This window comes from Saccopteryx leptura, chromosome 1 (genome assembly GCF_036850995.1).
Source record: "Saccopteryx leptura isolate mSacLep1 chromosome 1, mSacLep1_pri_phased_curated, whole genome shotgun sequence".
Taxonomy (NCBI): Eukaryota; Metazoa; Chordata; class Mammalia; order Chiroptera; family Emballonuridae; genus Saccopteryx; species Saccopteryx leptura.
In genome coordinates this window covers 185381523-185398829 of record NC_089503.1, presented here as the reverse complement: position 1 = coordinate 185398829, position 17307 = coordinate 185381523, and the positions used below count along the sequence as shown (strand labels likewise).

Genomic DNA, 17307 nt, shown 5'->3' with positions numbered 1-17307 from the left:
CTTCCTGCACAAATGAACATTACATTTAAGTCCGAAACTGACACCAACCGCTAGGACATGCATGGTAGCATACTTTTAAAATACATTATTCTATTTCCTCCTAAAGTAGATAAAAATTAATCTAGTGGTTAAAAAAGAAAAGTTCAGTTACCCAAGGATTGTGCAACCCTGAGAGCTACAAAGCTCTCATGAAAATTGTGAGTGGTCAACAAACCTTTCGTTGGCAAAAAAAAGGAGGGGTTAAAATCAGGAGAGAGGCCCTGGCCGGTTGGCTCAGTGGTAGAGCGTCGGCCTGGCGTGCAGAAGTCCCGGGTTCGATTCCCGGCCAGGACACACAGGAGACGCGCCCATCTGCTTCTCCACCCCTCCCCCTCTCCTTCCTCTCTGTCTCTCTCTTTCCCTCCCGCAGCCGAGGCTCCATTGGAGCAAAGATGGCCCGGGCGCTGGGGATGGCTCCTTGGCCTCTGCCCCAGGCGGCTAAAGTGGCTCTGGTCGCGACAGAGCGACGTCCCGGAGGGGCAGAGCATCGCTGCCTGGTGGGCGTGCCGGGTGGATCCCAGTCGGACGCATGTGGGAGTCTGTCTGACTGTCTCTCCACGTTTCCAGCTTCAGAAAAAAAAAAAAAAGATGGTCCGGGTGCTGGGGATGGCTCCTTGGCCTCTGCCCCAGGCGCTGGAGTGGGTCTGGTTGCAACAGAGCGACCCCCCCCCCCCCCGAGGGGCAGAGCATCGCCCCCTGGTGGGCGTGGGGATCCCGGTCGGGCACATGAGGGAGTCTGTCGGACTGCTTCAGAAAAATACAAAAAAAAAAAAAAAAAAAAAAAAAAAATCAGGAGAGAGAGAGAGGCGGCCCGGGGTGAAGAGGGGAGTTGGAGAGAGTCTAGGTGGCGTTGTCTTCCAAAGTGACTTGTAGGAAAAGTACAATGTCGGATGGAAGTCAAAAACAGGCACTAAAAATGCCCAGAAGTTCCAAATCTTACTAGATTAAAGAGACTTTAGACGTAGAAAATTAATGCCCACAAGTGAGCTCAATACTTTTCTGCCAGGGACGCAGGAGCAGCACAGGGCGGGGTGGGAGCCCCGGGCCAGTACCCCGCGCCGGGAGGGCCCGCAGGTTTCTCAGGTTTGCCCAGAGGGAGCCACACGCCCTGCAGGAGAGGCTGAGCCTCCGGTTCTCATACTTCATCCAGCGCCGGGCAGAGGCTTACTAAGGCCCGGCGCTGAGTGGAGAGAAAGGGAAGGCACGAGCGAAAAGGAACTGGAGAACCAGCACTGGGAGAAACTTCTAAAAGCACACACATTTACACACTGCGATGCACTGTTGCCTTGGAAACCAGGCCACCCACTCCACCCCTCCTCGGAGCAGACGGGACGCACTCTCTCCACCCGGAGGAAAACGGGACAGGGAGAAAGGGGTCCCCGCTCGGGCCCCGGACTCCGCTTCCCTGGGCGCCTACCGAGTAAAGGAGCACGACAGCCCCGGGACTGGCGGAGCCGACGGAAAAATAGGAGCTTGATTGACCGGAGGAGTCCATGCTGCGGCTGCCGTCCCGGGCGGGGCTGGGATGCTTTGCTAGGCGGCGGTGGTGTGGCGGCGGGGGGCGGTTCTTCCGCGCAGGGCGGTCCGACCTCGCCCAGGGCGACGGTACCTCTCCCTGCAACCGTTCCCCGGGATCCCGGGCGCCGCCATCTTGGCCAGGACGGAAGCCGCGCCGGGACCGAGGCGCGCGCAGCCCGGCGGACCCGGAAGCGAGGGTGCCGCGCGCTGCGGGTGGTTTCGCGGAGCCCGACCGCGATGGCGCGGGACCCGGGACTGGGGTCCTCCTCGCTCCCCTCTTCCCAGCTGCTGGACGCTGTGCTCCAGATCCTCTACGACTTCGGTGAGTGCGGGGCCTCGGAGCCACGTGGAGCCGAGCGTCTGCGTTCAGGCTGCAGGCTCCTGCAAGCCTAGCACAGCTCAGCTCGCCCACCCTGGTCCCGTGCTGGATCCAGCTCACACCTCCGTCTGCCCTCTTTCTCCTGTCTCATGGTGTTCTTCGTGAATCAAACGTCCCACCTCTTCCTTAGGGACCAACTTAAGTTGGTGTCGAAAGCACCGGGGCTTTCAGACTTAACGGGGGTGATGGCGCGCGGACCTGGTGCTCTCAGAAAAGTCCACCTTTGCTTTTCCGGACCCCTGGGGAGCCCCCATCCGGCCACTCCCCACACCTGCTGACCCTCGTACGTTAGTACCACCTTGTCATGTTGGTGCCTCATCCTTCAGTAGGTTCCCTCGCCCTCCTGGATTCAGAGAGCGTTTTCACGTGAAGCTTTTCACAACCTTTTCTTCCCTAAGTCTGCCGACCTATGCTTTCTTTGATCTTGATGGAGAGGAGGGAGGAAAATAATACTGACCATTGTAATTTGGCAACTGCCTGACATGTCACTAGACAGTTCCACACACTCTGAAGAACTTGCCCCACCATGAAGGAAGGTGATATCCTTATTTTTGCACAAAAGGTAATCTTTAGTTTCTTTTTTTTTTTTAAGTCTTTATTTTTTATTTATTTATTTATTTATTACAGAGACAGAGAGTGAGTCAGAGCGAGGGATAGACAGGGACAGACAGACAGGAACGGAGAGAGATGAGAAGCATCAATCATTCGTTTTTCATTGCATTTGCAACACCTTAGTTGTTCATTGTTTGCTTTCTCATATGTGCCTTGACCACAGGCTTTCAGCAGACCAAGTAACCCCTTGTTGGACCCAGCGACCTTGGTTTCAAGCTGGTAGACTTTTGCTCAAACCAGATGAGCCCACGCTCAAGCTGGCGACCTCGGGGTCTCGAACCTGGGTCCTCTGTATCCCAGTCCGACGCTCTATCCACTGCGCCACCGCCTGGTCAGGCTAATCTTTAGTTTCTTAATGTCTTTAAGAACCAAACATATTCCTTAAATTTGTAGCCCGAGGTTGCAAAAACTATTTTACTTTGGAGCCATTGCTCAACATTCTAAGCTCAGTTAAACAGTAAAAAAGTAAGTATCGAGAACTTACCATATACTACTCTATGCTTTTCATATTTTTACTCATTTAATTTTCACAACAACCCTACAAAGTAGATTTTGTCATTAATCCCAGTACTACAAATGTAGAAAGAAGCACTAGAGACTTTAAAACTTTCTGAAGCTTTTATAGCTAGGAACCTGCAGAGCATGGGTTCCAGTCTCTAGACAGTCTAGCTCCAGTCCCTGTACCTGTATTGACTTTGTACTGTGGACAGAGCATCTCTGCCCTTGGGAATATTGGAGGACAGAGGAGACTTAGTCTTGACCTTGAGAAGCTTAAAATCTAGAGGAAAAAACTAATCTGCAAAATCCTAGGTATAGTTTATGTCAACAGGCTGGAAATGACCCGAAGGCATAGGCTGTTAAATGCTCATCTTTATATCCCTAACTCCAAAGTGTAGTTGGCTCTTAATAGTGTTTATTGACTAAAAAACTAAGCAAGTAGAAGCAAACATAAATGGTCAGCTGATATTTAGAGAGCTCTATAGTATTTGTACTGTTAGGTGAGTAGTGAAGCCAGAGTTCTTGTCAGAACCCTCAGTGAGTGATTAGTGTTGGAACAGATGAAACAAAGAAGATAAATGGGGATTGAGAAGAAAATAAAGGCCCTGGCCAGTTGGCTTAATGGTAGAGCATTGACTGGGCATGTAGAAGTCCTAGGTTCGATTCCTTATCAGGGCTCACAGGAGAGGTGACCATCTGTTTTCCCCTTGCCCCCTCCCCTCCTATCTCTCTTCATCTTCCACAGCCATCACTTGATTGATTTGAGCATATTGGTCCTGGGCGCTGAGAATGGCTCCAAGGATCCTCTGCCTCAGGCACTAAAAATAGCTGGGTTATGAGCATGGCCTCTGGTGGGGAGAGCATCGGCCCCAGATGGGGGTTGCCAGGTGGATTCCAGTTGGGGTGAATGTGGAAGTCTTTCTATCTCTCCTTCTCTCACTTAAAATAAAAAATAAATAAAATAAAATAAAGGAATTCAAATTAGCCAATTGTCTTAGGTTCATTTTAATTCATAACTGAAAGAAGATAGAAAAACTATAATACTTACCTGTAACTTAAAAAAGAAACACTGGATGCCATTTTTAGTACAAAGCATGAGCCAACTAGGATTACCAGACAGGGACTATTGCCTGATGACACTCACCCCCCCTCCCTGAAATTAGAAGTGGGGAGGCCATCAGACAGACTCTCATATGTGCCCAGCCAGGATCCACCCAGTATGCCCAATGGGGGATGATGATCTGCCCTTCTGGGGTGTTGCTCCTTTGTGGCTGGAGCCATTCTAGTGCCTGAGGCGGAGGCCATGGAGCCGTCCTCAGCGCCTGGGTCAACTTTGCTCCAATGGAGCCTTGGCTGCAGGAAGGGAAGAGAGAGACAGAGGAAGGAGAGAGGGAAGGGTGGAGAAGCAGATGGGCGCTTCTGTGTGCCCTAACCGGGAATTGAACCCGGGACTTCCACACGCCAGGCCAACGCTCTATCGCTGAGCCAACTGGCCAGGGTTGATGACACTTTAATAAAGACCAGGTTGAGGACTAAAATAACTATGCTAATAAAAGTCAAAGACATAAATATAGTTATTTAGGAAAAGACACTCTGCATTTTGGATTCCATAAATTGTGCAAATATAACCCTCTTTGAAGAAAAACAAACCATTTTTTCTTTGTGTCTAGCTGGGTGTTTCTAGCTGTGGCACCTGTATACATGCATTAGTTTGATTTGATATGCCATAGGTGGTAGCTAAAACCACATATTTTTATTTTTTTTCTTGTGTTTGAGCAAACAGGAGAGACAGAAGATGAAGTAGAACAGAAATGGATCAAAAAGAAAAGGGAAACCAAGAAGAGAGCTGTGGGGACTCCAGTGGCATTGGGGGCAGAGCCAGCTCCCCCTCCTGGTCCTCTTGTAAGAGGCCAGAAAAAGAGTGCTTCGAGTTTCTTCTCCGAGCTCAGAGAAGAGCTGCAGTGTACCCCCGCTGTGACCCCCACTGATGATTTTCCTGCAGGACCACAAGTTTCTTGTGCTGCTGTGGCTCCCTCTCCCCTGAAGAAGATGGAGCGAGTAGAAGTGGTGGAATTCCACAGCAGAAATAAGAAAAGGAAAAAGCCAGATCAAGACGAAAACACAAAGGTAATGTGTTGCTTATCTTATATGTAGTGGACAAAAACCCTGATATTGTAGTGTTAGGCGGATATTTTTATAGACTATGTCAGGGGTCCCCAGGACCACCCTCAGGCTCCATGATTTGCTAAAAGCTCTCACAGGACTCAGGACTCAACACTCGGCACATAGGCACTATCACAGTATCACAGTTATGATTTATTATAGCAAAAGGATACAGAGTAGAATAGGCAAAAGGAAGAGGTGCCTGGGGCAAAGTCTGGAGGAAACCGGGTGCATGTCCAGGGGTCCCCTCCCTAGGGAGCTGCATGGGACGTGCATACTTTCCCCAGCAGTTATGTGTGAAAGCACATGGGAAGTGGTATCAAGTAGGGAGCTCACCCTACCTGGGTGTCCAGGTTTTTATTGAGGGTCAGTCATGTAACTGACCCAAGTTATATTCTAGACTCCAGAGAAAAAGCAAGTATTCACCATAAATCACATTGTTAGTACCATAGTCCTCCCTTATTTGTGGTTTTGCTTTCTGTGATTTCAATTTCTCAAGATCAACTGATTCAGAAATATTAAATGGAAAATTTCAGAAATAAACGATGCATAATTTTTAAATCACATACCATTCTGAGGAGTGGGATGAAATCTCACCCTGTCCCTCACTGTCCTGCCTGGGACATGAATCACCCCTCTGTTACTTAGTAGCCATCTTGGTTATCAGAGAGATGCATTCAACATAACATTTATTACAGTATATTGTTATAACTGTCCTGTTGTTAGTCTCCTGCTGTGCCTAATTTATAAATGAAACTTTATCATAGGCATGTTTGTATAGGACAAAGCATAGTTTACATAGGGTTCCTTACTATCTAGTTTCAGGCATCTGCTAGGGGACTTGGAATGTATTTCCTGCGGATAAATAGGGATGACTACATTAACTAATTTGGTACAAATTTAGGTCAAGCCACAGGTTGTTATGAAGAAACAACCTTATCAGACAGAATAGTCTGATTGCCTCCTCCCCAGGATCCAGCCAAAGTCCAGTCATTAAAATAGGACTTTCTTGGGAGTGTGCAGGTTTTGGTACCTAAGCCTGCTGAGTTGATTCTTTCTTGCTCACAAGCCTTCTGCTGGATAGTGCTCGGAGAAAACTCATTCAAAAATTCATTTTGGCCTCAGTTCCAGTCACTCGGACATAGCATTGGACAGAATAGACAAAACTCCTTGCTCTCAAGGAACTTACATTCTGATGAAAAGCAGTTTGATATTACTGAGCAGCAGTTTCTCTCAGACTCAATTTGTAAGCTCAAAATTCAGTCCATGAGAGAGAGATGGTTGCTCATCCAGCCTTTTTCACAGGGATATAATAATGGTTTTGCCAAATTCATTGCTAAAATCCAGAAACTTCATTTCTATAGCATTTCCCATGTCCTGTACACTTTTGTCTGTCATAGAAGAGGATTCTATATATTAGTTTCCTATAGTTACTGTATAGATCTTCTCTCCCCAGATAGTTAGTGCTGGAAGCCAGAAGTTCAGAATAAGGTGTGCCTGGGCTGTAATCCCCTCTAAAAGGGAGAATTCTTTGCTTCTTCCAGCTTCTGGTGGCTCCTGGCATTTTCAGCTTGTGGCTGTGTAACTCTAAACTCTGCTTCGCTGACTTGTGGTGGCGCAGTGGATAAAGCGTCGACCTGGAAATGCTGAGGTCGCCGGTTCAAAACCCTGGGCTTGCCTGGTCAAGGCACATATGGGAGTTGATGCTTCCAGCTCCTCCCCCCTTCTCTCTCTCCCTCTCTCTCCTCTCTAAAAATGAATAAATAAACTCTGCTTCTGTCTTCACACCTTTTACCCTTTCTTTTTTTTTTTTTTTGTATTTTTCTGAAGCTGGAAACGGGGAGGCAGTCAGACAGACTCCCGCATGCACCCGACTGGGATCCACCCAGCATGCCCACCAAGGGGCGATGCTCTGCCCATCTGGGGCGTCGCTCTGCTGCAACCAGAGCCATTCTAGTGCCTGGGGCAGATGCCAAGGAGCCATCCCCAGCGCCCAGGCCATCTTTTGCTCCAATGGAGCCTCGGCTGTGGGAGGGGAAGAGAGAGACAGAGAGGAAGGAGAGGGGGAGGGGTGGAGAAGCAAATGGGCGCTTCTCCTGTGTGCCCTGGCCGGGAATCGAACCCAGGACTTCCGCACGCCAGGCCAACGCTCTACCACTGAGCCAACCGGCCAGGGCCCCTTTTACACTTTCTAATTGTCTTAACTGACAAATGAGTTTTCTAATCATGTCCCATTAAATCAAGTACAGTATTTACTATAGAAGTAGTTTGATAGGAAATATTAGGTGAGCAATCAATCACTTATTCCTGCCTTCTTCCTTGTGTATCTGAGTCTCAAATCTCCCTCTGCCTTCCTTTTAGGACACTTATATCATTGGATTTAGAGCCCATCTTAAATTGAGGAAGGATCTTTTTTTTCTCTTTTTCTTTTTTTTTGCTTTTTTTAAAGATTTTATTCAATTTTCAGAGAGGAGAGAGAGGGAAAGGAGAGAGAGAGAGAAGGGGGAGGAACAGGAAGCATCAACTCCCATATGTGCCTTGACCAGGTAAGCCTGGGGTTTTGAACCGGCGACCTCAGTGTTCCAAATCTATGCTTTATCCCACTGTGCCACCACAGGTCAGGCTTTTTTTTTCCCTCTTAAGTAAGAAGCAGGGAGACAGAGAGACTGATTCTCACATATGCCCCAACTGGATCCACCCGGAAAGCCCCCTGCCAGGTTATGTTCTGCCTATCTGGGGCCATTGTTCCATTGGTCGGCAACTGAGCTATTTTAGTTCTTGAAGCGAGGCCATGAAGCCATCCTCAGCACCTGAGGCCAACTTGCTCCAACCAAGCCATAGCTGTGGGAAGGGAAGAGAGAGGGAGAGAAGGGAGTGGGGGAGGGATTGAGAAGCAGATGGTCACCTTTCCTGTATGCTCTGACCGGGAATTGAAGCTAGGACTTCCACATGCTGGGCCAACCCTCTACCACTGAGCCAACTGGCCAGGGCCAAGGAAGGATCTCATCATGAGATCCTTAATTATATTACAAAGACCCTTTTTCCAAATAAGGTCACATTTACAGGTTCTAGGTATAGTAAGGTACCAAAAAAGCTGAAAAATAATATTGATATTCTAGGAGGAAAGGTCAGGCTTTCCTGTCTTGTCCTTCCTTTGGGGAGGGGAGGGAGAAGAATGTGGAAGTTTCTGGCTTGCAAGAACAATGGGTCATTTAGTTTTAAATCTAAAATAAAGGTTAACTGAGAAACTTCTCTTTCAGTGGGAGACAGCATTTATATACCACCCTACATTGATTGTAGTTCCTCCCCCGTCCTGGAATATTGAGAGCAACATACCTCTAGGCAAAGGAGGGAAGATGAACCCTAAAATATTTGTAAACATCTTTGATTGTGTTACCTTGAACATCTTAATGTTTCTGTGTATCCCCTGAACAAATGTTGTAAGCTTGTGCCATAATGTCATGCTCTCTCTCACCCATTTGTGATCAAGGGTATATAACTAGCCCCTGAAATGTTTTAGGCTTGCACACGATTTGGGTTTGCAATTGCCACATGTCAGTCATATGCGGCCAGCATATTTAATAAATCTCCTCCTTTAATAAAATCCTTCAAAATTCATCTGGACTTGGTGTGTCTACGTGAACCCGTGGACTTGAGTTACGGGTACTTTACAACATAGGGATTAGAACATGGACATATCTTTTTGGAGACCACAACTTAGCTGACTGCCAAGAGAATTTAGGCTCTGGTCTGGTCTTTATGAACATATGAACACATGCAGGTGCCCACTGTTTACCACGTCTTTTGTATGGTTTAAAAAACCACGTGTCATCTTTTCTGCATTTCAGGCAGCACTTTGTGTCAAGCTCAGTGGCCTCTCCTTCTCAGCAATTATCAGTGCATTCTGTAGTCGTATCTACCTTTATTTGAGGGTTCCAGGTCAGCTTTCCACCTCTTACACTCCAGATACTGAGGCACTGGCACTGTTACAGGCAGGCCGAGATATGGATTTCCTTGGCTCTTAGGCCAGCCAGAGCCCCCAAGCTGGCCAACCAGGGAGTTTCCAAGGTTAGCATTAGCACAGCGTCCCATACAAATGTTAGAATTTTCTCTGTGTGCTGCTGCTTTGCCATATACAGTGGTACCTGAGATACGAATTTAATTTGTTCTGTAACCGAGCTCATAAGTCAGTCGACTTGTGTATCAGACTGCCGATACTGGACCTGTGCGGCAACGCGCCAGCTAGCGGCAGCTTCCTGAATCACAATTTGTATCTCAGAATTTCACTCGGATCTCGAACAAAAATATGGACCGAGTCGCAGCTCATATCTTAAAAAATTTGTATGTTGGTCTGTTCATATCTCAAGGTACCACTGTAATTCTGCATTTGGAGAATTTAACAAAACTTGTTTCCTCAAAGTCTAGGTCTTCACTTTCCTCTTACACTCACTTATTTCTTTTCTTCCTTTTCATTGAATTTATTGGGTTGTTTATAATTAACAGATTTCAGGTGCACAATTCTACAACATATCATCTGTACAGTGCATTGTGTGTTCACTACTCCAAGGCAAGTCTCCATCCATCACCTTTATTTCCCCATACCTTCTCCCACCCTTGCCCTCTCTTCCTATTAGTCACCATACTGATGTCCATGTCCATGAGTTTTTCCTTTTCTTTCCTTTTTTGCTCAATCCACTCCCACAACTCCCTCCCCCAAAAGATGTCAGCCTGCTCTCTATCTATGAGTTTGTCTCTATTTTGCTTGTTAGTTCATTTTATTCATTAGATTCCACGAAGGAATGAAATCATATGGTACTTGTCTTTTTCTGACTGGCTTGTTTCACTTACCATAATGCTGTCCCAGGTCCAGAGATGCTGTTGAAAAGGATAAGATTTCCTTCTTTTTTTATGGCTGCATAGTATTTCATTGTATAAATGTACTATAGCTTTTTCATCTACTCATCAACTAATGGGCACTTGGGCTACTTCCAGATCTTGCCTATTGTAACTAATGCTGCAGTGAACATAGGGATGCATATATTTATTCAAATTAGTGTTTTGGGTTTCTTCAGATAAATTCCCAGAAGTGAAATGACTGGGTCGTATTTCTTTTTCTGGAATGGAAAGTTTTGTTTTTAATAGAAGTGACAAAAAGTTGGCATCAAGTGATCTGTATTTCCCTGTCTCTTAAAAATGTAACGTCTACAGGAGGCTGTTGAAATGTCTTTTTTTTCTACTCCAGATGGGCCGGCCCTTTTTCAGTGTAGTTGGCTGTTCTTGGACCCTCAGCTCATTCTACATTTTGGACTTCCTGATATGAATGGAATTTTTCAGTTTTCCTTGGTGCTCTGCCTTTTCCTCCATTTTACAATTTAAACTTTGAAAAGATATATGTCTGACTAAGGAGACATAACATGGATGCAGTAAAAAACATATGCACATAAAAAGGCTCTAGGATGTTGACAGTGCAGCATGTAAATAAATAAAAATAAATATAATGTTAGTTGTTATGTTATATCCTAGGCATATTATGTTGTATCCAGGGCTAATTAGGATATGTAATGCTATGCTAAGAGTTTGTATTACAAGGTAAAATACAGTTGTGCCCTGGCTCACAAAAGCTTCCAGGGTATTGTAGGACAGTCCAAACAGACATGAAGTCAGCAAAAATATATGATAAAATAATGAAAGTCTCCATTGATCTATCATGGACTCGGCTGGTCATCTTTGGAGAATATTTGAGGATGGAAGAGATATTGACCAGTTGGGCAGCATTCCAGCTGGCCCTGCCTAGACCTGGGAAATGATCTTTTCCCAGAACTTAGGTTTGTGCTAGAAATACTGTTGTTAAAATGCATTGTGTATTGAAACAGGTTTTTATTATGGGGTGATGTGATTTATAATAAACATATATTTGGGTTTGTCCCCATTCTGGCCCAGAACTTCCAAAACCCTTGGACTTCCTAAGTAATGAGAGTGATGAAGGAATCTTTCATGTTAATGAGGTGTCTTTTGGAAAGCAGCTAAGGATGGAGGCTGATTGCCTGGAGAACTAGCCTTGTGATTGGAAGGTTGGAATTTTCAGTCCTGTTTTATTTACCTTCAGGGAGGGGAATGGGCTGGAGACTGGGTTTATTCAGCACTGGCCCATACTTTAATCAGTCATGCCCCTGCAGTGAAGCCTCCATAAAAGCTCGCAAGGACGGTGTTCGGAGAGCATGTAGGGGGCTGGGAGGCCATGCGACGTAGGAAGGCATGGCGGCTTCACGCCCTATGTCTGTCCTGGGCTTCTCTTCCACCTAGCTGTTCTGAGTTTTATCCTTTTATAATAAACCAGTGACCTTTTAGTAAACAGGTTTCCTGAGTTCTGTGAGTTGCATTAGCAAATTAATTGAACCCAGAAAGGGGGTTGGGGGGCTCTCTGAATTGTAGCCAGTTGGTCAAAAGTACACATAGCAACCTGGACTTGTGATTGGCAAGTCTTGTAGGACTGAGCCCTGACACTATGTCTGGATAGATAGTGTCACAATTGACTTGTAGAACACCCAACTAGTGTGGGAGCATTGCTTATGGGACGTGTGGAGAAACCTCCCCCCGAACATCAGAATTGGTGACCAGATCCCCTTCAAATGAGGTTTATTTGGGAACTTGGCCACTATTTGTCTAACATTTTACCCTTTCTGTCTTAACTGACAAATGAGTTTTTTAATCATGTCCCATTTATCAAGTATTGATATTTACTATAGAAGTAGTTTGGTAGGAAATAGTAGGTAAGCAAACACTTATCTATTCATTCATTAATTCCACAAATAACTGGGTGCTTACTATTTGCCAGAACCAGAGATCAATGAATTGATACAGTTCTCTGCCCTCATGGAGTATATTGTTTACAAGTGGGATCAGGCAAACCCCAGGCAATGAATAATATAATGAACCATAATCAGAAACACTCTGCAGGAGACAGGTAGGAGACAGGTCCTGAGAGTAACAGGCAGACCCTCCTGTAGGGGGAGCTGGTGGGAAGTCTCTGAGGAGGTGGCATGAGGCTACCTGCTCTGTTAAAGGGTGCTTGTGATTAGCCGGTGGGTAATTCAGGCAATGGAAGGCCTGTTGCAAGTGCCCTGAGGTGTGGGAAGGCCTGACAGGTCTGGAGGCTGGATGACAGAGGGAGTAGGACAGAGGGGAGAGTGATGAGAACTGTTGGAGAGGCAAGCTGGCCACCCTTGCCAGGTCTCACAGGTGATAGCAAGGCCTTCAGATTTCAGTTTAAAGTACATGAGATGCCACCAAAAGGTTTTAAGCAAGGGCATGATGTGACATATATATTAAAAAGGTCACTCTGGTCCCTGCATAGTAAGTAGATTACAGGTCAGCATTACAAGAGGCATGAAGGGACTGAGTCAGGACAGCACAGTGGTCCAGGCCCAGTAGAGTGGCCTGGGCCTGGGCCTGGGCTTGGGATTTGAGAAGTGAGTGGTGAACCCACTCTTTATTGTGTATTGCAGTGCTGCCAACGAGGGAAGAAATTCCTGTGCTTCTCAGGAAGTGTCACAAACGGTCTAAAGTAGTTTAAAATGATCCGAGTGTTGTTTGGCTCCAGGGCCGTGCCATAACATTGGTTCATCTTGACACAGGTCATTCTGCCCCATTCGAACCTTAGCCTCTTTTTTTTCTTGTATTTTATTTTATTGATTGATTTTAGAGAGAGAGAAGATGGGAGAGAGGGGAGAATAGAGGTTTGTTTTTTCATTTATTTATGCACTCATTGGTTGATTCTTATGTATGTACCCTGACCCTTGGGGATCAAACCCCTGACCTTGGCATATTGGGATGACACTCTAACTCTGAGCTACGTGGCCAGGGTTTGAACCTTAGCCCCTGTTGTGGCCTACATAGAAAAGGGATAAGAAAGGCATAATAGAAATAATAGAACAGTACACTGAGATCAGAGGGGCTCCTGGTGCCCGTGGCCTGGACTGGGGTCCACGTAGACTGCTTCTGAGCAGATAATGGATTGCTAATAATAGCTAGTATTATATTTACTGGGTGCTTACTATGTACTGAAAGTGATGATTATAGTCATTAACTAATTCATTATCTCACGCAAGCCTTGCAATTCATGGGACCTGTCTTCATTTTAAATTATTTGTCTGCATTTAAACAGTAAGCCCACAGTCTCCAATAGTTCCAAAACCTCAGCGCTTTGCAAATCACAAGTTAGTTTTTTTTTTAAGTTTGGTATATACTTATTTGACAACAAAACCTGATGATAAGGATTTTTTTGTTTGTTTTGGCATAAATATTCGTAGATGCTCAGAACTATGAATGTGCTTAATTATGGATTGTTGTCTGGGACCTCACTGGAAGTGTTATATAACAGTGGTTTTCAACTTCTGGTCCATGGACTGGTGCCAGTCCGCCAGAAGTTTCGTGCCAGCCTGTGAAAATTAACCACCTTGATGCTGTATGAAGGTTATAGACCAGCGGTTCTCAACCTGTGGGTCGCGACCCCGGCAGGGGTCAAACGACCAAAACACAGGGGTCGCCTAAAGCCATCGGAAAATACATATTTATTATACAATACATTTTTAAATAAAAGATGTGTTTCCTATGGCTTTAGGCGACCCCTGTGTTTTGGTTGTTCGACCCCCGTCGGGGTCGCGACCCACAGGTTGAGAACGCTGTTATAGATCCAATAATTTTAGACTCTGTAATCTGCATACAACATCAGGGTGGTTAACTCCTTTATGGACCAGCACCAGTCTGTGGACCAGTGGTTGAAAATATTCAGAATATTTACAGTATTAACTTTTGGAAATGTAAAAAGTTCTGAATTTCTGGGTATTCCGGATAAAGAATTGTAGATGTCAAGTCAGTGCAGAGCTCAGGTTCAGGCCCAAAGCTTCCTGGTTTAAAAGCTGGGTACCTAATTACTATACTAGAGAGACAGACTATGGGTTAAGCTGGGTGTCTGTCCTTTGAGTAGTACAAGTGCACTGATCCCAGAACCTTCACGGATGTAAAGGCCTTTTCCCAAGTTATTGCCCCAGGTTCTCACTGCCCTCAAAATCTCTGCATTACCTAGATCACTGCCCAGGGCTCTTCCCTGATGCCCTCCCTTCTCTAGCACTCCCCTTTAACTTTGTTCCACTCCAGTGCCAGATACATGTTGGGAAGAAAGTAATCTAGTTGAAGTAATTTATACTCAATAAGATATGTCAAAAGTTTATCAGAACAGAAGTGAAACCCATGAACCACTGAAGAAGTAGTAAAAGTGTACTGGGCATGCACCAAAAAGACTGCAGTCTGGGAGCACTCAGGCTGAAGCAGAGTGAGACTCAGAGGCATGCTGTTCTAAAGCAGCCTCTAGTGTGGAGGCAGTGACTGCTCTTCACAGTGATTGGTTACAGTGTTAGAAATTTCTTCGTGTGTGTGTGTGTGTGTGTGTGTGTGTGTGTGTATGACAGAGACAGAGCGGGGGACAGATAGGGACAGACAGACAGGAAGGGAGAGAGATGAGAAGCATCAATTCTTCATTGGAGCTCCTTAGTTGTTCATTGATTTCTTTCTCATATGTGCCTTGACCAGGGGGCTACAGCAGACCAAGTGACTCCTTGCTCAAGTCAGCAACGTTGGGCTTCAAGCCAGCGACCTTTGGGCTCAAGCCAGCAACCATGGGGTCATGTCTGTGATCCCACACTCAAGCCAGCGACCCCATGCTCAAACTGGATGAGCCCATGCTCAAGTGGGCGACCTCAGGGCTTTGAACCTGGGTCCTCCTGTCCCTGTCCGATGTTTTATCCACTGCGCCATCTCCTGGTCAGGCTACAGTGTTAGAATTTTCTTTAAGGGGATTGGTTAGTGGTGATCTCATATTAATTCAGGGGAACAAATTTAAGTTTCACTTTGGATTTTCAGGGGCAAAAGCAAGAGTGACCCAAGTCAAGTCAACTTTGCTTGTCTTGCAAAATCAGCTAAGTTAAGCTTTACTTGTATGACTACACTGGTTTTGTCTGCTCAGGGAGTCTTCAAGTCTGATCTCCGTTTGTTTCATTTGAACAGACATGAATACATTTCTTAGTATTCCTAGTACTACTTGCATTTTAAAATGAGGTATTTTAAATTACCAAACTATTCTCTAATTGGACAAGAGTTGGATGGTGTAACTAATGGAATAAAAGGCCTAACCAGTGCTGATCCAGGTTCTGGTGGCAGCCAGCATTCTTTAGCTTAAAGCCACGTCATTCCAATCTCTAGTCCTTCTCTACTATGTGTCTTATGTCCCTCCGCCTCTCTCTTATAGGGACACTTATGATGGCATTTAGGGCCTACCTCTATGTTTCAGGATTATCTCATTTTAAGACCCTTAACTTAATCTTATCTGCAAAGACCTTTTTTCTTTTTTCTTTAATTTTTTTAATTTTTAAAAAATTTTTTCTGAGGTTGGAAACGGGGAGTCAGTCAGACAGACTCCCAATGCGCCCGACCGGAATCCACCCGGCATGCCCACCAGGAGGCGATGCTCTGCCCATCTGGGACATTGCTCTGTTGCAACCAGAGCCGTTCTAGCGCCTGAGGCAGAGGCCACAGAGCCATCCTCAGCGCCTGGGCCAACTTTGCTCCAGTGGAGCCTTGGCTGCGGGAGGGGAAGAGAGAGACAGAGAGGAAGGAGAGGGGGAGGGGTGGAGAAGCTGATGAGCACTTCTCCTGTGTGCCCTGGCCGGGAATTGAACCCAGGACTCCTGCACGCCAGGCTGACGCTCTATCACTGAACCAACCGGCCAAGGCCAAGACCCTTTTTCTAAGTAAGGTAACATTGACACGGATACCTCTTGGGGGTCAAGGAGTAGTACATTTTTTTGGTGGACCACATAAGGTAATAAAATAATTTATCCTATATCATTGTAATAACCCCAGGAGCAGGAGTTGGGAACCTATGGCTTGTGAGCCAGATGTGGTTATTTTGATGGCTGCATCTGGCTCACAGACAAATCTTTAATTAAAAAAATAATGTCAAAAATATAAAACATTCTCATGTATTACAATCCATTCATTTCCTACCGCTCATGTTCATGGCTGCGGGTGGCTGGAGCCAATCACAGCTGTCCTCTGGGACAACACCAAATTTTTATTGGATAATGCGTAACATACATGGGTCGTTGAATGACTCTCACGTAATTACATTTTAAAATACGTGGCGTTCATGGCTCTCTCAGCCAAAAAGGTTCCCGACCTCTGCCCAGGAGGTTAGTACAGGGGTCATTGTGGAGCTAGAAGCTACCATCTGTGGAAGCATTCAGGGACTGATTCACACACCCACCACACAGTATGGAGGACAGACAGGATAAGCTGGATGCAGCTGCTGTTTGGGGAAGGAGGAACCAGGAGACACCTGAACTGCAGTGTGTGGGCACCTCTCAGTGTGGTGGGAGGCAGGGCTCCTGTGCCAGCACAGCCCCCTACTGAGCAGGACTGCAGGATTGCCTTTTCTAGAAAATGCCTAGCCTCTACCGCCTGCTTCCTGGCAGTCCAGACTGGGGCCTGGGACTGAGCCAGGACCTCTGTCCTTGGCCAGACAGTTTGACAGTACAGTTTTCTGGTCAGGTCTGGGTTGACTTGACTTACAGCCAGAGCATATACTGATGTGGAGAGTCACATGTTTTGAATGCACTTTTAGTATCATTATTTTCTATTGGGAATTATAATATCTCCACCATTTCTAGAAAGCTGTTGTTTCTCAAAGAAACATTTAACTCAAGGTTGACTTTTTGTTAGCCCTTAGAATGGACAAGAGAGAAGAAAAGAGAGCTGTTGAAATAAAACCGGGTACCCTCTAACATCCCTGCCCCCGGTTAGCCTTTCCGGAGCCTCTCACCATCTTTTCTTAGTTTCACATCAGTCTTTTCTTAAGCTTTGAGACCCTAATAGTTTTTTCTTCACTTCTCTTCCATTAGGTGTTAATTAGTTGGATTTTGTGCAACATCCTTGTATTATTGTTTGGTATTGAGGCAACTGGGCCAGTGTCAAGGCATTTAAAACAGGTTCACTTAGTTCCGATGGCTTTAGGCGACCCCTGTGTTTTGGTCGTTCGACCCCCG

The 17307-nt window shown here is 45.9% G+C and overlaps 2 protein-coding genes across 3 annotated transcripts in view; one reads left to right on the top strand and one right to left on the bottom strand.

Moving 5' to 3' along the window:
* GNPAT (glyceronephosphate O-acyltransferase) overlaps window positions 1–1698 on the bottom strand; it is a 42899-nt gene extending 41201 nt beyond the window's left edge. Inside the window, exon 1 of one of the 2 annotated variants that reach the window (XM_066383086.1) lies at window positions 1457–1698. In XM_066383086.1, coding sequence (XP_066239183.1) covers window positions 1457–1534 — 78 coding nt within the window. In that variant the 5' untranslated portion in view covers window positions 1535–1698. The remainder of the gene's footprint in view (window positions 1–1456) is intronic. The other variant, XM_066383075.1, reaches the window with a different exon arrangement.
* Window positions 1699–1748: 50 nt separating this feature from the next.
* C1H1orf131 (chromosome 1 C1orf131 homolog) overlaps window positions 1749–17307 on the top strand; it is a 29660-nt gene continuing 14101 nt past the window's right edge. Inside the window, exons 1-2 of the mRNA XM_066383099.1 lie at window positions 1749–1879; window positions 4830–5173. Of these exons, the coding sequence (XP_066239196.1) occupies window positions 1795–1879; window positions 4830–5173 (429 nt within the window). The 5' untranslated portion in view covers window positions 1749–1794. The remainder of the gene's footprint in view (window positions 1880–4829; window positions 5174–17307) is intronic.